This window comes from Equus asinus, chromosome 23, assembly GCF_041296235.1.
Source record: "Equus asinus isolate D_3611 breed Donkey chromosome 23, EquAss-T2T_v2, whole genome shotgun sequence".
Lineage (NCBI taxonomy): Eukaryota > Metazoa > Chordata > Mammalia > Perissodactyla > Equidae > Equus > Equus asinus.
In genome coordinates, this window is record NC_091812.1 from 39,237,190 (window position 1) to 39,259,350 (window position 22,161).

General features: G+C 35.4%; 1 protein-coding gene and 1 pseudogene across 8 annotated transcripts in view; both read left to right on the forward strand.

Moving 5' to 3' along the window:
- The window catches only part of JAK2 (Janus kinase 2), a 136,899-nt gene extending 129,905 nt beyond the window's left edge, over positions 1–6,994 (forward strand). For all 8 annotated transcript variants that reach the window (XM_014860724.3, XM_044756571.2, XM_070495412.1 and 5 more), the window contains 3 exons: positions 3,710–3,827; positions 5,308–5,421; positions 5,668–6,994. In XM_014860724.3, the coding sequence (XP_014716210.1) occupies positions 3,710–3,827; positions 5,308–5,421; positions 5,668–5,775 (340 nt within the window). In that variant the 3' untranslated portion in view covers positions 5,776–6,994. The remainder of the gene's footprint in view (positions 1–3,709; positions 3,828–5,307; positions 5,422–5,667) is intronic.
- Positions 6,995–21,006: 14,012 nt separating this feature from the next.
- LOC106843609 (26S proteasome regulatory subunit 10B pseudogene) lies at positions 21,007–22,148 on the forward strand (annotated as a pseudogene).
- Positions 22,149–22,161: the final 13 nt, after the last annotated feature.

A 22,161-nucleotide genomic window follows, 5' to 3' on the forward strand; every position in this document is an offset into this window, starting at 1 on the left:
TTCAATTAATTGAGGTTGACTAAATTTTATATAAATATTTCAGAATATGATTTGATAACATAGGTTTTAGCTAACATTGAATAATGAACACTAACTCTGAAGTCTGAAAGAAATCACACATAATTTTTATCCATAATATTTAGCCATCATATCTTTAAAAAATTACAGTATCGTTTAAAAGAGTCTTTGTCATCTATATTGCTTTTGTTCAGAAGTGCTCTTTGTTTTAAGCTAACGGCATGTTTCAGCATGTCCTAGGGTTGGTATTAAGAACTGAGGGGAAAGTGATTCTGCTAAAATATTTTTTTAAATTGTTGAAGCAGAATTTTAGACTTCTAGAGGATCCTTATACTGTTCTTGCTGTAGAGTACCCCTTGGAAGATCTTTATATATCCCTGGGGTGACTCCACGTGGTTTGAGGACCGCTGTACTAGTCATGAGATAAGGATCTGACCCAAGACTGTAACAGCAATTTTGGTTTAGGAGACTGATTTGAGATATTTCTAAGATATACTCTAAAGGTACTAGGTGGTTCATTGGACATTGGAGTGAAAGATGAGTCAAAAATAATTCTTAAGATTTCCAGCTTCAGGAGTTGGGTAGATTGTGATGCCATTCATGCATAGGGAAAGTAAAATAATCAGCAGGTTTTGGAAAAGGCGGGGATGGAGTTCTGTTTACCTATAGAACTTTAATACAGACATGTTCAGTAAGTCTGAAGCACAAAAAGAAGGGTCAAAGATATGGTTATAAATTTAGGAGACTTTAGTAAATAGGTGGGTGATACTATCTAAGGGAAGGTTTTTGACAGAGGGGAAGAGATCTGATGATGGAACTTTGGGGAAACTCAAATTTAGAGAATGGAGAAAAGACGGGTTAGTGTTAGGGAAATATAATTCAAAATAAGCTCTCCTCCCAACCTAGAAAACCTCTCCACAAAGATAGAAGAGAAGGAAAACAGTTTTATTACTGAATAAGCATTAATCCAGAAAGTAATATGCGTCACAAGCAATCTGCTAAGAGATTGCAAAGACGGAAAGAAATCTCACCCTTTCATGTGGCCAAGGAGAGTCAATCTGTTACATACATGTTCTCAAGATGAACAATAACTAGTCCTCAAGTAAGAGGACTTGACAGCACCATTTGTCACCCATAGTTCATCCTAAATTTACTTGGTAATTGGAGTGACCATCTGTGTTAGCTAATTGGCTTTATCCAAAGGAAAAATAAACTTCTCCTATCTTTACAACAGGAGGTAGTTTTGCAACTTGGAAGGAGGCACCTGCCAAAGTTAGGCTTCTATCCTCTCACAGAAACTGGGAGGTAGGGTGCTATTTTCCATGATGATTCCATTCCAAAGAGATGGTTCTCAGGTTCTTGAGAAAGAAATTCCTGGATCATAAATCTGGCAAGAGGTTTTTAAGAAAAAGCTTTAATAAAGATTTACATATATTTCAAAGAGACAAAGAATTTACAGTTAGAGGTTTTCTAAAGTAAATGCTCTAAGAAAAGAGGAAGAAGAGTCTTTCCCCTCATTTTCAAGAGGGAGAATTATTTTTTTTATTTTTTGATTTGTATTTATCCTTATATAAATGATGGGAGAGAGAAAAACAGCCTTGGAGATGGGGCTGGTGGGGTGGGAATTACTAAGAGTGCTTTCATGGAAACCAAAGGAACAAAATACTTTGAAAGGGTTGGGGGAGTAGCACTGTCTTGAAAGAGATTATATTTCATTTGTGGGATAAAACTAACATACATTTAAAAATAACATAACTAAATATCTAAAAATTTCTTAAAAACTAACTATAAAAAGAATATACCTTTACGTGGTTAATTGTGGAATATGGACTTTTAAGTACTCTAGAAATTCAGTAGCATAAGGTCATTAAGACCTTGAGTAGTCAGAGGAGGATTTGTGGAAATGAGAAAACTTAAATTTGCTTTGAAGGAGAGATTAAATTTATGTAATTCATACTTTTAATCTCATCAGTCTAAAACATATCTCTGTCACCATCCTTTATAATAAGGATAAACCCATTAGCAATGGAATCATGGTATTCAGTGCATTGACCAAAATTCTCCCTTGCATAGTGTTGATATATGAGTGGACAGTGACACCATTTCCCCCCATGACTTTCTATTTTCTGTGCTCCCTCTCATCATTACCCCCTTTCTGATTAACAGGTTCTTTCTTTTATATGTTAATAGCTTCAAGTCTTGCTCCAGCTTAGAAGCCATTTTTTCCCCACTATGATACTTATCAGGATTCATTTAAAGCTTAACTTGCAAAGAGCAGCTTATTTTTCAGTTCTTAGAAGGTGCTTTGCAGTTAACACTGCTGTTACCTGTAGAGACAAAAATAAATTTTTTTGGATTTTAGTTATCTTTGTGTATCAGAGGTTCCCAAGACCACCCTCAGGTTCGATGATTCACTAGGAGGACTCACAGGACTCAGCAAACAGCCACACTGTTACCGAACCAAAGTGGGTTCACTTCCTGGTGAGTTAAAATCAGACTCTCCACCAGAAGTAATTGTCACACAAAGTAGAGCTTATTTACAGCAAATAGGAAACCACTAGGAATCATTTCTGAAGTCATGGCTGTCCCAGAGCACAGGACAGCAGGGGCCTTTTATTTTGGATAGGGAATGAATATTCGAAAGGGAGAGGTGGGTATTCACTTGCACAGGCACAGTTTGTGCATCTCCACAGGTGCTGCTCTTGCAGTGGGGCTTGGTCTGTTTCAGGGTGGTTGGTGATTACATCTCTTAACTAAAAAGAAAAAAACAATTTGAAGAAACAGTTAAATGCTTCTGAAACCTCCCTTGAGTTCTGCGGGGCAGTTAGTCAGTGACAATACTCATAACTATGATTCATTACAGGGAAAGATAAAAGCAAAATCAGCAAAGGGAAAAGGCATCTGAGGCAAAGCCTGGCGGAAACCAAGGACAAACTTCCAAGGGTCTTGTCCCAGTAAAGTCACATGGGACATGCTTAATTCCCCCAGCAGTAAATTGTGACAACACGTGTGAAATGTTGTCTACTAAGGAAGCTCATTAGAGACTCAGTACCTAAGGTTTTTATTGGGACTGGGTACATAGGCATACTCTGCCTGACACATATCAAAATTCCAGATTCTCAGAAGGAAAGCAGATGTTCAGAATAAACCGTATTGTTTGCAGAAACAATATAGGCACAGTGAGCCACACTTACCATTTAGGGAATTGTGGAAACCCTCCTGAAATCTAAGTTCTCAGGCACCAGTCAGGTATCAACATTGTAAGCAAGCAGGCCTTTTCGAAGATGGCAGCCTCAGGCCTGCTATGTTAACTCTTTTCTGTACACGTTTTAACCCAATAATTTTTTTTTCCTTAAAGATTGGCACCTGAGCTACGAACTGTTGCCAATCTTTCGTTTTTGTTTTTTGCTTTTTCTCCTCAAATCCCCCCAGTACATAGTTGTATATTTTAGTTGTGGGTCCTTCTACTTGTGGCATGTGGGACACTGCCTCAGCATGGCCTGATGAGCAGTGCCATGTCTGCGCCCAGGATCCGAACCAGTGAAACCCTGGGCCGCCAAAGTGGAGCCCTCGAACTTAACCGCTCAGCCACAGGGCTGGCCCCCTTTTTTTTTAATCCAGTGATTTGCAGGTAAAATCAAGAATTGGCATATCAAGTAACTGTCTTTTGAATGCTTTCAATGTGTTACAGGTATGCTCCAGAATCACTGACAGAGAGCAAGTTTTCTGTGGCCTCAGATGTTTGGAGCTTTGGAGTGGTTCTGTATGAACTTTTCACATATATTGAGAAGAGTAAAAGTCCACCAGCGGTCGGTGTGCTTTTTATTTACTTTCAACTTTTTTAATATGAGAAAAGATTTTTCCAAAGAATAATGTTAATCTTAGGGCTCATTTTAGAGCCTCTTATTGCTTGTTTGTAAGACAACATCTGAGAAAATAACCCTAAACTTATTAATTAAATTAACTTGAATTTTTAAAAAGGGGGCGTTGAGTACTCTTTAGTATGTTGTCTTAGTATTATTTTTAGTAAATCAAATAAGCTCATTTATTCTAGGAATTATTGCAAAGGTTAAAGTAAACCTTTTAAAGTAATTTTTTTCCTGTACATTATAGATTTTTTTAAATATAGGAAAGTATGAACAAAAATCATCTTTAATTCAACTGCTCAGAGATAACTACTTTAATATTGTGATATGTTTTCTTCCAGGCTTCTTTTAATTTTGTATATAAAAGTGAAATTTTGTTAAAAATATTTCTTTTATAAAATAAAGGTCATACCATCCAGTTTGTATTAAGCATGGATAGTTCCCTGTATTAGTAAATATTTACTGCAAATATGATGTCCAACTTCTGGGTAGCATTTCATCATTAAGATATTTCTGGACAATCATTTTTCATTTTTCAGTCTTAAGTAACACTTCAATGAACAAGTGAATATTCTCATACATATTGTTTATCTCTGGTTGTCACCTTAGAATGAAAGTATAATTATAAATGAAAAGTTTATAAACTCTTTTAAAGAGTTTTGATTATTTCAGAATGCTTTCCAGAAAAGCTCTACCAAATTACTCTCATTAGCAGTGCATTAGGCGTGTTCATTTCTTCATCTGCCAGTATTGACCATTATATTTTTATTCAATTTTGCCAAATTGATAGGAGAGAAGTTGTATATATTTAATTTTAATTTGCATTTCTCCTACTAACGTGACAGTACATATTTATTGGGTATTTGGGATGAGTATGTGTGTGTGTGCAGTGTCTGCTCATGTGTTGTGCCTATTTTCATATTGGTAATTTTTCTTACCAATTTATAAATGATATGTTCATTGTAAATATTTCTCTAGCTTATAGTTCAAACTTTAATTTTATGAATTTCTAACATGAACATTTTCTCTCCATTGCATTTATGTTTAAATATTCATTCTGCATTTTCTTTTTATTATGGCCTCTTTTACATTCAACTTTTTATTTCACGTGAAATGTAATATGATGTGTTAAAACGACAACAACCAAAAAACCGAAGTAAATATGTTTTTAGTTCACTTACTTTGATCTCTTCTCAGAGAATAATGGCATTATAGAGGTTCCACATTTAACAGTCCTTTCTGAAATATGACTGAAAAGGAAGTTACTGATTCTTAAAATAGTCTGTTTTTAAAAGGTTTCCAACATATAAGAAAACATACATATACAGACATTTTCCCATTTACTGGAAGAAACTGAGAAAGGATTTTGCTTCAAATTCAATATATCAAAAAAATCTCATTGAAACATGGGTTTGTTTTTCAGGAATTTATGCGTATGATTGGCAATGACAAACAAGGACAGATGATTGTGTTTCATTTGATAGAACTCCTGAAGAATAATGGAAGATTACCAAAACCAGATGGATGCCCAGATGAGGTAAGAAAAAAAACTTTTTATGCACAGTAGTCATGCATTTTCTTTCTCCTTTTACCCAAGGATGTTAGGTCATTTTATGAAATTTAATTTGCTGAGCTTTTAGATAAATAGCATAATCATATGACTGTGGATCTAAGCCATGATACTTGTATAGGAAAATTAAGTTGGAGTTCTGAATTCATGCTTTCGCCAGTTAAAAGATGGCACTTTGTATGCATTGTAATTTTGTTTTATTTTCTTTTACAGATTTATGTGATCATGACACAATGCTGGAACAACAATGTAAATCAGCGCCCCTCTTTCAGAGACCTAGCTCTTCGAGTTGATCAAATAAGGGACAACATGGCTGGATGAAAGAAAAGAACTTCACGCTGAGACCAAAATAGACTTACAGAACAAAGTTTTGTATTTCACATTGCCCTGGACTATTATTACATATATCATTTTGTGTATATCATGATGCTAGCCAGCAAAGATGTGGAAATACCTGCTCAAAACTTTCAAAGTTTATTGAGTTTTTCTTCATGAGGATACCAGTTAAAGACATTGATGAAAAGTCCTTAGCAAAGTATGCTGTAAAAAGTTTCATGAACCTAATCAGTCAGTTAAGTCACCTTTCTTTGCCAAACGAAAAAAAATAGACTTTTCTCAACTCAGAATTTTAAGAGATGAAAAAAATTGTCATGTAAATTTTGCCAAGTTAAAAATGCATAGAATATGTATGTACAGTTTTTACCACAGTGAATGTATAATACTCTGACACCTTGTGTGATGTTTTACACAAGGGCTAGTGTTCACTAATGATGTTTTCTAATTTTTCCATAGTCAATCTACAGTAACTTCTCTATACAGACAAATTAAGATGCTGAGATAATTGAATAAGTACCTTTGTGTCCTTGTTCATCTATATCACTGGCCAGCAATATAAACAGGTGTATACTTTTAGCTTGTTGTTCTATGTTCTGTAAATGTTTTTCAAAGCAAAGGGAACAAATGTTTAGTTTTATTTGTATAGGAAATTTCCCTAACCCTAAAGAATACATTTTGAAATGGAACAAGTTTACAAAGATAAAACACAATCTATTTTCTTATTTGTCTCTCTTGTATCTGTTTGTGGTGAGTATGCTTTTTAAATAGAACTATATACAAGTTTTTCTAAGACTACAGTGAATAGTTTTCTTTTAAAATTTTAAGATTACGAATGCCAAGAATATTGTCATCCCTTGAACCATTGGCTGCCAACAAGATTCTTCAATCCCTGGGACCTGTGGTCATGCATTAAATTTGAATGTAAGCCATAAAACAGATTTGTTTTAAATGTATAAGCTTATAAAGATGCATAGTGAGTTAGGAATGTTTTTTTCTGAAGACTATATATTTTAGGTTTTCAGAAATCTCTATTGCAGTCATAGAAAAGATTTCCTTTTGTTAGAGATTCTTACATACAAGGGAGAAAAGAGAGTAAATTGGTGGAAAGTATGCTTCTTAATTTTATTCAAGAATGCCAGTAGAAAATTCATAATGTATGCCTTTAAGAAAAATGAGAGTATACATATTTTCAATTAAGTATAAAGGGTTATTTGTTGTTGTCTTCATTGGTTTTAGTGCCACTCCATTTTAGACACCATACCTAAAATACGGTGGGGTTTTGTGTATGTGTATTATTTATATAAAGTTTAAAATACTTGGTATTTTGGCTAAAAAGAAAATAGTTTCTTACTTTATCTTCAGTGGTTTATGCTATTTTTTTAAACTTGTACTTAAGACTTTTGATTATTTTTCTGACTACTTTTTGGAGCTCGTTTTAAAATGCAAATTATGTAAGGAAAAAAAGCCTCACACATAAAATTTGAGATGTTTCATTTGGAAGGAAGGAAAGAGAAGAAATTCTTGATTTTTACTATCTTTAAAGAATAGTACCAGTAGTTACCAAAGGCAAAAATTGTCTAAAATGATAGTATATTAGATTTTAAAAGATTTCTAGTAGATATTTTGAAGAAAGTTGAATATAATTTTTATTTAATTTGTAAAGACTCCTCAAGGATCTGTATTGTAATGCAATTAAGAGATCTTCCGTTAGGCTACTTTTCAAGTCAAAAGTAGCATATCATAATACAATATACTTGATTTCAGATTTTTGTACTAAAACTAAGTACTTAAAGATAGATTCTTAATGGTCTATAACATTTTGTTTTTAAAAACAAGAATGTTAACTAGATTTCTTTTAAAAAGTTTTTTTAATGTTTAATTTTTTACTTTTAGGGAAAAAAAGCCCACATAAACATTCTTAAGTTTTTAGAGTGGGATAGCTACCTTATAAAATTCTAAGTTTTCAAGAGAATTATTATTCACTGAGGGTTTGTGATGTTTTAAATTTTAATTCTGACCGTACATAAAAAGAAATTTACCCTGCAGCTGTTTAGTTTGTTCTGCACAAGAAACAGGTAAGTATTGTGCCAGTTAATCCCAAAATATTTCTTCAAATTAATATTCTTTGGAAATGAGGGAAAAGTTTTCTTAGAATTCTGTAAATATTCTAGTATATTAAGTTATACAATCTTTATATAAACAGTTTTCTACATCCATGGCTACCTGCTTTGGCAAATAGTCACTTCTTCATGTTATTTCTATTTATGCTGCCAGTAGCACTATAATTTGCTGTGGAAGAGTGCTGTCATAAGACTTCTGCTTTAAAGTCAAGTGAAGTTTTTATCACAACTAAGACTTCTGATATTTAAATTTTATTTAAACAGTTTTATTATGGAGTAAACATTAGAAAATACCTACAGTTCTATACCTGGGAGCCACTCTCCATGGAGTGGTATTTGTGGTCAGTTTATTGAGACTGTTTTCTTCATTGTGCCTTCAGCATGTTCCCACAAAATTGAAATATCGAAGTAATAAATATTCAGAAGTCATTTTCTTTTGTATTGTCACCAAACCAAGGAAGTGGGGGTATACACACTGGTTTAGGCATGTGCATAGAACGCTTTTTATAAATAGTAAGCCTATCTTTCAATTTTTTAAGAAATGCTTCCTAAGATTGCTATCAATTACTGTGTGCTCTTTATGAACATTGCTATATCCACTTTAGTTTGGGTATTTAAATTATTGCTAAGGAAAGTTTCTCTAATATTGTAGTATAACTTACTAAAGATCTTCTAGTTTGGTATATTAGAATAAATAATCACAGTAAGTATAAGTCGGCAGGATTATCCAAACAAAAGACTAGGTTATATGAAATAAGCTTCATTTTATTTAAGAAAACAAAAATCAAAGTATGAATATCAGAAAATACTTTGCGTTTACTCCCAGATTTAGGCTGGTTGTACTTAATTTCAGGATAACTTGCTGCTAAGTGTTTCATAACATTGATAATAACATTAGAAAGATTTTGTAATGACAGCGAGATAAGAGAATTTTTAAAACTTTCACATTGGGTGGGGGGATGGATTTTCCCTTCTTCCCTTCTAGGTTCTTTGGCTGGTCTAATAATCAAATTGATATGAGAGATTAATAGAAAAACAAACAAAAGTTTAATAACTTATATACCTCCTGTATATGTGGGAGAGATCCAGGAAAACTGAGTGCCTCCCTGAAATAGCCAAATACCATCTACAGCTAAAGACAAAAGAAGATGTTGGAGGTGAAGAGTCAGTGATGGGAGGTAACCAGGAAGAGCACAGTAAACAAGGGTAACCTTGATGCAGATTTAAGTCTTTGCCTTCTCCACTGATAAAGGTTTCTGGAGATTGTTATCACCCTCTTCCTAGTACAGCAAGGGAGACTCCCTTACAAATGGAGATTTTACGTATACAGCCCTGCTTGCTTCATGAGGGGATACTTTCTGAGAAATGCATTGATAGGCGACTTTGTTGGCAAATATCATAGAGTGTACTTAGACCAACCTCGATCCTCAATCATACAGTTTACTGCACACCTAGGCTGTATGGTACTAATCTTGTGGGACCACCATCATATACTCAGCCCGTTGTTGACTGAAAGGTTGTTATGCAGCACATGATTGTAAATGTAAATGTCTCTTACAAAAGGGTAACTTCTACTTGGTTTTCAGAACTTCTGTCATGTCTGCTGTTTGTTTAAAAATAACCTAAAATAATCATTATGCCAAAGAGGCATATTTTGGGATGACAAATTTTATTCCCCTTCAACATTAATCAAATTCATGTCATATGTATATATAGCCTTTCATATGAATCAAATTTTTAGTAAAACATACATTGTATACCTAAATATTAAATTATTTAAGTTTATAGCCCTATCAATTTTATTTTATTACAATATGTTGTTCTTTAGGTTAAGAAATTAATTTCTATTGTGCTTATGTCAGATGGCATTGCTTAGTTGGTGCTTAAATATGGTTTATTCTTTTTATGAAATTTACCCAGAAGACAAAGTACTCATCTTTGAGAAATGTGGCTGCATTTTTTTAATAGCCATCCTAAAGACTGTGAAGTGGTATAGCATTGTTGTTTTGATTTGTGTTTCACTAATGATTAATGATGTTCAGCATCTTTAAATGTGTAATTGGCCATTTGTGTAACTTCTTTGGAGAACTATTTAAGTCCTTTGCCCACTTTAAAATCAGGTTGTTTGTTTTTTGATGTTAAGTTGTAGGAGTTCTTTATGTATCCTGGATATTAACTCCTTATCGGATACATAATTTGCAAGTATTTTTTCCCATTCTGTGGGTTTCCCTTTCCCTCTATTGACTGTGTCCTCTGATGCACAAAAGTTTTTAATTTTGATGTATTCCAATTTATCTATTCTTACTTTTGGTGTCATATCCAAGAAATCATTGCCAATCCAGTGTCATGAAGCTTTTTCTTATCTTTTCTTCTAAGTGTTTTATAGTTTTAGCTCTTATGTTTAAGTCTTTGATTCATTTCATGTTAATTTTTCTATACAGCATAAGGTAAGGGTCCAACTTTATTTTTTAAGCATGTAGATTTCCAGTTTTCCCAACACCATTTGTTGAAAAGAGTGTCTTTTCTCCACTGAGTGATCTTGGTGTACCCTTGTCAAAAATCATTTGACCATGTATGTGAGAGTTTAATTCAGAGTTCTCTGTTTTATTCCATTGGTCTGTATGTTTGTCTTTATGCCAGTACCACACTGTTTTGATTGCTGTAGCTTTTGTAGCAAGTTTTGAAATCAGGAAGTGTGAGATCTTCAACTTTGTTGTTCTTTTTCAAAATTGTTTTGGCTATTTGGTGTCCCTTGAGATTCCACATGAATTTTAGGGTGGGGTCTTCTATTTCTGCAAAAAACATCATTGGATTTTGATGGGGATTGCATTAAATCTATAGATTGCTTTGGTTAGGTATAGTATCCTCTTATGTGGATTATCTCATTTTATCCGTACAGTTTTGTGAGATAGCTACTATTAGTTTTCTCATTTTAAGTGTGTGGAAACTAAAGTTTAGCAAGTTATAATAAATTCCCAATATGTATACCCACATGTAGAAAAAAGGGATGCTGGAATTTGAACTTAGGCAGTCTGACTCCAATGGCAGAGTTTATAACCACTTCACAATCCTGCCGTTCACACCTTTTTCAGTACACATATAAAGCAGCAATAAACTAGATAAGCTTTCTGCAGTGATCCTTGGTTATATTTCCCAGGTGGCAAGATGACAAAATCATGTCAGTTCCCAGTGGAAATTATTTGAATATATTTTTAGTTGGATTACCACATTCTGTCCTCCAAACAAAAGAATTTAAGTGAACAACAATTTGATACAATGTAGAAAGTAAGTCTTTGTAGAAGGAACAGTGTAAGAGATAATACTGCCTTTTGCTAGATAATGATAGAAAGTTGAAAGTAGATGAACTTAAAAAAAAATGGACTGGATGACCTTTGCCTCAGAATACTCTGCCAAAATATAAGGAAGTATATTTAATTTGGGCACTCTCAAATATAGACATAATTCTGGTTGCTTCAGGAACTAAACCATGTTTTCCAAAGTCACTATAATATTTGCTACATGAAAGGGAATTACTGCAGTGCAAGAAAAGGATCAGAGATTTAAATGAAACCATGCATTTTACACCTGAGGAAGCCAAGTCCAAAGGAATTACCTTAACTTGCCCACATCACAGATCTGGTCAAAAGCAAAGCCAGGCTAGACCCCAGGTCTTCTGACTCTGATTGGTGCTCTTTATATTCCAACATGTTAAATTACCCCCTTTTAAAGAAATGAGCCTAGGTTATAGACAAACCATAAACTTTACTTATTTAATCTTTTAACAAATCTTTTGAGGGCCTACAGTGAAGAAGGCACTATGCTAAACACTGTTGGTGAACAAAGATGTTCAGATATATCCTCAAGGGTTTTTAGTTGAGAAGGGACTTCAGAAAGCATTACAAAGACAACTTGCAAATATTTAGGAAAAAAGCATTAAGTAGCTGCATCTCTAGAAGGAAGTTACTTCTGATGAATTTGCGGTAGAAGAAAATAAGTGATAGGTAAAACTGAAGCAGCATCAGTTATGCAAAAAATATAGCAAATAGATATTTAATATATTTGAATCAAATCAATAACCTGGGAAATTTTAACCTAGAACCAAGGTTGCAAAACTATTTTGTATGATGATGAATGACCCAGAGAATTACACCAAGTAAAGCCATACATAAGAGTTTCTATTCACAGCTATCAGTTCAGAACTCTGAGACAGAATTCATTGTATTTTCTCCACAAAACTGCCTCCCTTCCTGATTGCTTTAGTCATAATAATGATGCCACAATTCTCTTAAGTCATCGAAGCTCAGAACCCCTGAGTAAAAACCTTTGATTTTTGTTTTTATCTCTTGCACTCTCTTTCTGTTCTTCCTTCTCACTGTCTCCTTCATTAATCTCTTCTTTTGTATTCCCTTATAATTTCATGTCTGGACTAGTGTAATAACTTTAGTCTTCCCACCTTCTCTCATTAGGCCTGTGTGTCACTGTCAGGTCGTTCTTCCTATAGCACAGTTTTAACCATGTCACTCTTCTCAAAAGCTTTCCACCTCTCCCCATTTCCTACAGGATAAAGTCTAGCCCCCTAGACTGTCACCAGAGGCAGAACCAGATTTTAACATCAAAAAGAAGGAAGCCTGGGGTAGGGACTGCCTTGGTTGGAAAGAAAGAAAGGCTTTTTTTTTTTGAACTGACTACTTTTCCCACCTGTCACCTGGTATTACTTTCATACTGCTTTCACTGGCATCTTTTCATCATAATCTTAACTGTTATATCAACATATTTTCTTTTGTTTCTTTGTTTTTGGTTTTTTTTGAGGAAGATTAGCCCTGAGCTAATATCCATTGCCAATCTTCCTCTTTCTGCTGAGGAAGATTGGCCCTAAGCTAACATCCAGGCCCATCTTCATCTTCCTCTGCTTTATTTGTGGGACACCTGCCACAGCATGGGTTGATAGGTGTTGCTAGGTCTGCACCCGGGATCTGAACTGGCAAACTTTGGACTGCCAAAGCAGAGAGCTCAAACTTAACCACTGCACCACCAGGCTGGCCCCCAACATATTTTAAATTATTGAAAAAGTACCACTTTTCAGAATTATGCTCAGGAGGGGTAACTCCCTTTGCTCACCTCATAAACTAGGCTTCTGTCATTCTAAGCCCTTCAAAATGTCCCAAACTGCCTTACCTAGATTTATCTCCCATTACTCCTCAATAATTTTCCAATCCAGCCAAATTGGTTTATTTGCCATTCATTCCCTGAAAGTATCTTGTAGCTTGGACTAGAGAGGTGGGTATAGAAATGGGAAGAAGTAGGAAAGTATACTACTGATGGATTGAATCGAAGGGATGAGAGAAAGGAGCAAAGCAAGGATACCTCTTTGGTTTTGGTTTGAGCAACTAGGTGGAGGGTTGAGCTATTTACTTATATGGGAAAGGGGAGAGTTTAGACAGAATTCCATTTTGGACATGTTAAATTTGAGATGCCTATTGGATATCCAAGTGGAGAGATGTCACATAAGTAGTTACTTAAAATGCATATAATTACAGTAGCTTAAGGAAGTGTTGTGAAAGAAAGGAAGCAAGTAGAGGATCAGAACCTGAGACAGTCTAACATTTAAAGGTTAGATGCAGGATGAAGAGTCACCAAAGAAAGACAAAGAGTGGTCAGTGAAGTAAGAGGAAAACAAGGATAGTGGGGTTTCATGAAAGCAAGAAAACAGTGTGTTAAGTAGGAGACAGTGGTCAACTGTGTTGAATATTATTTACCGGAGGACCAAGTAATGGGAGCACCATGCACTGACCATTGTGATTGGCTGCAGTGAGCTGATGGGTAAGTTCCATATAATTGGAGGACAGCTTCCAGACTGGATCACATTGAAGAGGTTATAAGGTTGGAAAGGAAGTGGAGACAGTACTACTGTCTTCAAACAGTGTAGACTACTCTTTTGAGAAGTTGAGCCGTGAAGGGGAGCAGGCTTAATATGTGCATGAAGACAGGGTTCTTGATTTTGAGTTGAGAAATATTACACCAAGTTTATATGCTGATAAGCTGTGGAGAAAGGGTGAGACTGATGATATCGGGGAAAGAATTATAAAAGGAGTGAAATTTTGAATGAGATGCATCGCGCAAGACAGAAATGAGTCTTTAACAGATAGATTTCTACAATTCCAACTAGGGGGAAAGTGGTAAAATGGGGTAAATTCAGGTAGGATTGTAGATTTGATAGTGGAAACATGAAAAGCATTTTCCTCTGATTAACTCTCTTTTATCACTGAAGTTTGAAGTGAAATTACTGGCTGACTAGTAATTTGATGGTATATCCAAATCTGCTTTGATTATTATTACCTTAAAAATGAAGCTGAGGGAGTGACCTCAGCATCATGGAGTGAGGTCTTCCCTTAGTCTCTCCCCACTAAGATATAGCAGAAAGACATTCATAAACCACCAGAGGACATTCACACAACACAATAGATATCTGAGAGATCCAGACAGCCATACATCTGAAGGTGAGGGTGCTGGAACCATCAGGCGGCAGTAGAAGGAGGTAAGGGGTTCTTCTCTCCCTCCTGAGCAGCAGCAGTCTAGGGCAAAGGACCTCAGGTGGTGGCCAGTGCATGACCCTGAGAGGAGAAGGGGGAGAAGGCAGCCCTCTGCAGGAATGTTGGTGCTCTCAGAGCTGCCTCTCTGCCTGTGGGAACACTCCACACCAAGGCAGCTAAGCAATTGTGGGATGTCCACACCAAGCTGAGCAGCCCCGGTGGGCAGACAGTGCAGAGCAGGGGCACACAGGATCATGCAGGTGAAAGAAAGCACCCCTCCCCACCACCTGGCACACCAGTTCAGTCTATAGGCCAGAGCAGGGGATCCCTGGCAGAGCACCTGTAAACGTGTGTAGAGCGGCAGTGGCCAGCTGGCCAATGCAGATGGGCTCTGTCGGTACAGCTTCCAACAGACTGGCACATCCGCCAGGGGTCACAGAGGGCTCAGAAACACATTTCCTGGCCCCACCCCCCACTTGTTAGTGGTGGCAGGTGGAATCTGCAACCAGACACATCTACTATGCAATAACTCAAGTCCACCCTATCAAATAGCATGTGGAAGTACATTAAAAGTCCAGACCAAAAGGAAAATGGTGAGTACCCAAAAATCAATCCTGAAGTGACAGAAATTTGCAATCTGAATGACAGAGAACTCAAAATAGTTATCATAAAGAAACTCACTGCGTTACAAGAAAACTCTGATGATTTCAAGAATAAAGTTAACAGAGGAAATTCTTCATTAAAAAAAATAATCAAATGTTGGAGATGAAAAACACATTGAGTGAGATGAAAAATCTGGAGTCCTTAAATAACAGAGCTGATATTATGGAGGACAGAATCAGTAATTTAGAGGATAGGAATATAGAAATGCTGCAGATGGAGGAGGAGAGAGAACAGACTAAACAAATGAAGTTACCCAAGAAATAGCCAACTCAATTAGGAAATGCAACATAAGGATCATATGTATTCCAGAGGGACGAGAGGAAGAAAGGAATAGTGAGCTCATTCAAAGAAATAATAGCTGAGGACTTCCAAAACTAGGGGAAGGAACTGGAATTACATGTAAATGGAGCTAATAGAACTCCTAATTACATCAGTGTAAAAAGACCTTCTCCAAGGCATATATTAGTAGGACTGGCAAAAGTCAATGACAAAAAAAAAATATTAAAGGCAGCAAGGCTAAAGAAAATAACCTACAAGAGAACCTCTAGCAGGCTTTCAGTGGATTTCTCAGCAGCAATTTTAGAGGCTAGGAAAGAGTGGAATGATATATTCAAAATTCTTAAAGACAGGAATTTTCAGCCAAAAATACTCTATCCAGTGTAAATATCCTTCAAATATGATGAGAAATAGAAAATTTCCCAGGTAAACAAAAGCTGAGAGAGTTCATTGCCGTAAGACCCCATGTACAAGAAATGATCAAGAAAGCCCTCATACCTGGGGGGGGGGAAAGCCTTTACAAATCCTTGAGTAAGGAGATGAATAGATAGACAAAATCAGAAAATTGCAGCTCTCTGTCAGAAGAGGTAAGCAATTTATAACATTAAAGATAAACAGAAAGAAAGCATAAATAACTAGGATCACTTCATTTTAATCACAAACACAACACAATGGAATAAGTTGTGACAACAATAACTTAGATGGGGAAGAGCAGTGGGATGGAATCTGCTTAGACTAAGGAAATAAGAGGCTAACATAAAATGGACTATCTCACCTACAAGGTCTTTTATACAAACCTCATGGTAACCACTAAACAAAAAATCAGAACAGAGACACAAATGATAATGAGAACACCATCATAGAGAAAGACCAAACTGAACTGGCAGTTAGAAATACATGGGACAAGAAACAAGGGAAATACAGAACAACCAGAAAACAAGTGATAAAATGACAGTGTTAAGCCTTCATAAAGAAATAATCACTCTAAGTGTAAATGGATTGAATTCTCTAATCAAAATACACAGAGTGGCTGGATGGATTGAAAAACAAGATCCAACAATATGCTGCCTCCAGGAAACACATCTCGCCTCTAAAGACAAACAGGCTCAGAGTGAAGGGATGGAAGACAATACTCTAACCTAATGGCAAACAAAAAAAGCAGGTGTTGCCATACTTGTATCAGACAAAGTAGACTTCAAGATTAAAAAGACAATGAAGGACAAAGAGAGGAAATATATAATGATGAAAGGGACACTCCACCAGGAGGACATAACACTTATATATGGACCTAACACAGGAAAACCAAAGTACATAAAGCAACTATTAACATCTAAAAGGAGAAATTAATAGCTGCACAATAACAGTAGGGGACCTCAACACCCCGCTTGGATCAATGGATAGATCATCAGACAGAAAATCAACAAGGAAATAGTGGATTTAAATGAAACACTAAATCAGATGAACTTAATAGATACAAATAGAACATTCCATCCCAAAATAGCAGAATAGACATTCTTCTCAAGTGCACATGGAACATTCTCAAAGATAGACTATATGTCAGGAAACAAGGCAAACTTCAATAAATGTAAGAGGACTGAAATCATATCAAGCATCTTTCTGACCACAATGCTGTGAAATTCAAAATCAACTACAAGAAAAAAGCTGAGAAATTGACAAATATGTAGAGACTAAACAACATGCTACTGAACAACCAATGGGTCAATGAAGAAATTAAAGGAGAAATCAGAAAATATCTGGAGACAAATGAAAATACATCCTACCAACTCATATGGGATGCAGCAAAAGCAGTGTTAGGGAAATTCATAGCATTATAGGCCCACCTTAAACAAGAAAAATCTCAAATAAGTAAACTTAAACTACACCTAACAACCAGAGAAAGAAGAACAAAGCCCAAAGTCAGCAGAAGGAGGGAAATAACAAAAATTAGTGCAGAAATAAATTAAATTGAAACCAAACAAACAGTAGTAAGGATCAATGAAACTAAGAGCTGGTTCTTTGAGAAGATAAACAAAATGGACAAACCTTTAGCAAGACACACTAAGAAAAGAAAAAGAAGACTCAAGTAAATTAAAAATGAAAGTGGAGAAATGACAATGGATACAACAGAAATACAAGGATTTTAAGAGAGTACTATGAAAAATTATATGCCAATAAGTTGGACAATCTAGAAGACATGGATAAATTCTTAGATTCATACAACCTCCCAGACGTGAATCAAGAAGAAATAGAGAATTTAAATAGACCAATGACAAGTAAACAGACTGAAATAGTAATCAAAAACCTTCCCCCAAATATAAAAGTCCAGGACCAGATGCTTCTCAGGAGAATTCTCCCAAACATTCAAAGAAGATTTAATACCCATCTGTCTCAAACTATTTCAAAAAATTGAAGAAGTTGGAACACTTTCTAATTCATTCTATGAGGCCAACATCATCCTGATCACAAACCCAAACAAGGACAACACGAAGGAAAATTACAGGACAATATCACTGATGAACATAAGATACAAAAATCCTCAACTAAATATTGGCAAGCTGAATACAGCAATACACTAAAAGGATCATACACTATAATCAAGTGGGATTTATATCAGGGACATAAGGATGGTTCAACATCCACAAATCAATCAAGGTGATACACCCCATTAACAAATGAGGAATAAAACCACATGATCATTTCAGTAGATGCAGAGAAAACATTTGACAAGATCTAAAATTCCATTTATGATAAAAAACTGTCAATAAACTATACATAGAAGGAAAGCTCAACGTAATAAAGGCCATATATGACAAACCCACAGCTAACATCATACTCAATGGTGAAAAATGGAAAGCCATCCCTCTGAGAACAGGAACAAGACAAGGGTGCCCATTCTCACCACTCTTACTCAACATAGTACTGGAGGCTTTGGCCAGAGCAACTAGGCAAGAAGTAAAAGAAATAGAGTTATCCAAATTGGCAAGGAAGAAGTGAAACTCTTGCTGTTTGCAGACTACATGCTTCTATATATAGAAAACCCTAAAGAATTCATTGGAAAACTATTAGAAATATAACTACAGCAAAGTCGCAGGGTGCAAAATCAACTTACAAAAATCAGTTGCATTTCTATACTCTAATAATGAAGTAACAGAGAACTCAAGAATACAATCCCATTTACAATCTCAACAAAAAGAAAAAATATCTAGGAATAAATTTAACCAAGGAGGTTAAAGACCTATACAATGAAAGCTATGAGACGTTATTGGAGAATCGATGATGATGTAAAGAAATGGAATGATATTCCAAGTACATGGACTGGAAGAACAAACATAGTTAAAATGCCCATACTCCCTAAAGCAATCTACAGATTTAAAGCAATCCCAATCAGAATCCCAATGACATTTTTGACGGGAACAGAACAAAGAATCCCAAAACTCATCTTGGGCCAAAAAAGACCCCTAATAGTTAAAGCAATCCTGAAAAAAAGAACAAAGCTGGAGATATCACAATCCCTGACTTCCAAATATACTACAAAGCTATAGTAAACAAAAAAGCATGGTACTGGTACAAAAACAGACACAGAGATGAATTGAACAGAATTGATAGCCCAGAAATAAAACCACACTTCTAATGACAGCTCATCTTCAACAAAGGAGCCAAGAACATACAATGGAGAAAGAAAAGTCTCTTCAATAAATGCTGTTGGAAAAACTGGATAGCCACATGTAAAAGAATGAAAGTAGACCATTATCTTTTGCCATACACAAAAATTAACTCAAAATGGATTAATGACTTGAAAGTAATACGTGAAACCATAAAACTCCTAGAAGAAAATATAGACAGTGCACCCTTTCACATCAGTAATAGAACCATCTTTTCAAATACCATGTCTACTTGCACAAGGGAAACAAAAGAAAAAAATACATGGGACTTCATCAGACCAAAGAGATTCTACAAGGCAAAAGAAATCTGGAACAGAACGAAAAGACAACCCACTAAATGGGAGAAAGTATTTGCAAATCATATATCCAACAAGGGTTCAATCTCCAAAATATATAAAGAACCCACACAAATCAACAATGAAAAAACAACCCAATCAAAAAATGGGCAGAGAATCTGAACAGACTTTTTTCCAAAGATGATATACAGATGGCTAATAGGCACATGAAAAGATGTCCAATATCACTAGTCATTAGCAAAATGCAAATCAAAAGTACAATGAGATATCACCTTACACCTGTTAGAAAGGCTATAACTACCAAGACAAGAAATAAAAAGTGTTGGAGAGGATGTGGAGAAAAGGGAACCCTGATACACTGCTGGTGGGAATGCAAACTGGTACAGACACTATGGAAAATAGTATGGAGATTTCTCAAAAAATTAGAAATAGAAATACCATACGACCCAGTTATCTTACTACTGGGTATTTATCCAACGAACTTGAAATCAACAATTCAAAGAGACTTATGCACCCCTATGTTCATTGCATATTCACAATAGCCAAGGTGTGGAAGCAACCCAAGTGCCCATCAACTGATGAATTGATAAAGAAGATGTAGAATATATATACAACAGAATACTACTCAGCCATCTAAAAAGATAAAATTGTCCCATTTGCAACAACATGTATGGACCTCAAAGGTATGATGTTACATGAAATCACCCAGACAGAGAAAGACAAACACTGCATGATTTAACTCATGTGGAAGATAAACACATGGACAAAGAGAACATATTAGTGGTTACCAGAGGGGAAGGGGGTTGGGGGAGTGGGCATAACAGGTAAAGGGGGCACATATATATGGTGACTGACAAATAATATACCACTGAAATTTCACAATGTTATAAGCTATTAGGACCTCAGCACAATAATCTGTTAAAAAATGAAGCTGAGACTTCTGCTTTTAGCCATGATGGAGTAAATTGGACCAGATCTGCCTGTCCCCTGTAAGCAACAAGAGAGCTGGACAAAACATGAAACACCTATATTTGGACACTGGATAATAAGCAAGAGAGAAAGAAAAGAGAAAACAAAAAAACAGAGCCACACTGAACTGTGGGACGTTATCAGGCAGTATAACATCTGTATATTGGAGTCCCAGAATAAAAAGGAGAGGAGAATTCAAAATTTGACAGATACTTTTCTAAATTCCAAACGGTAAATCCACAAATTCAAGAAGATCACAAACCCTAAGCAGAATTAACATATTAAAGCCACACCAAGGCACATTATAAAGTGTTAATTTAGAATTATATAAAATATCCTCCAAAATAAAAATACCCTCCAAAGACTTTTATTTTATATAAAATACCCTCCAAAATAGACTTTCTCAGAAAATCAAAAGCTGAGAGAATTCATCATTAGCTTATTTATACTAAAAGAAATAATGAAGTTCTTCAGACAGAAAATTATACCACATTGAAACTTGATCCTACAATAAAAGAATAAGGAGAGCCAGATGGTGAATATGAGGGCAAATAGAAAATATTTTCTTTCTTCTTTTTGATTTCCTTTAAAGACAATTGGAATGGTCAGGGCCATCCACCCCCCCTCCTTCCAGTGCTGCTGTCATCCCTCATCCCACTTCTTCCCCCACCCCAGTGCCTATGAGTGATGGCATCTCATCATGGCAGAACATAGAGATCATGAGCTTCAAGACATCACAAAAAAGGTTCTGGAGCACAAGAAGATCAATAGCTGTCAAATATTTAAGGGAACAATTAAAAGAGCTTACTAATAAATATTAAATGTCTGAAAATGATCTGGGCAGATTGTGGGTGAAGTACTTAAGGAATTAATTGAAGAAAAATTCACTGTTAAAGCTAAAAATGGACCAAGATATGTTGTGGGTTGTCATTGTCAGCTTGAAAAAAGTAAGCTGAAGCCAGGAATAAGTTGGTTTGGATATGATTACACTGATATTTACCAAGATCCACTGGTTTACAGCATGTCTCATAAGGACACAGGGAATATTTCTTTTTCTGAGATTGGAGCGGGGAGGGAGGTGTGTGTCTCAGCACACATCAGAGAATTAAGAGAGGAAATAGAACTACCTCTTACAAATCTAGAATTATTCCAATGTAGGGATAATACCTCTAAAAGGCTGTTTGTTATACGGACCATCAGTTATAGGAAAAACACTAATAGCAAGAGTCAGCTGGATTGCAATTTCTTAAAAGTTGTATCTAGTTCTATCATAGACAAGTACATTGGTGAAAGTGTTCATTTGATTGGAGAAATGTCTAATTATGCCAGAGATCATCAGCCATGCATCATTTTAATGGATAAAATAGATGCCATTGGTGGGTGTTGGTTTTCTGAAAGTACTCCAGTTGATAGATTCAGAGGATTTTAATGGAGTTAATCAAATGGATGGATTTAGTACTCTGCATAGAGTTAAAATGATCATGGCTACAAACTTGTACAATAGATTCTGCTTTGCTGTCTTCAGGTAAATAGAAAAAACATATATTGATTTATTTATAAGCAAGATTAGATATATTGAAAATCCATAGCGGTATCATTACAAAGCATGATAAAATAGATTATTAAAAGCAATTATGAAGCTTTCAGATGGTTTTAATGGAGCAGACCTGAGAAATGTTTGCAAAGAAGCAGGTATATTTACAATTCATGCTGATCATGACTTTGTAGTGTAGAAACACTTCAGGAAAGCTATCAGAAGTGGCTGATTTTAAGAAGCTAAAGTCTAAATTGGACTCTAAATTGCAACCACTAAATATCAAAATTAAAACGAGAAATAGCTAAGTAACCAATAAAA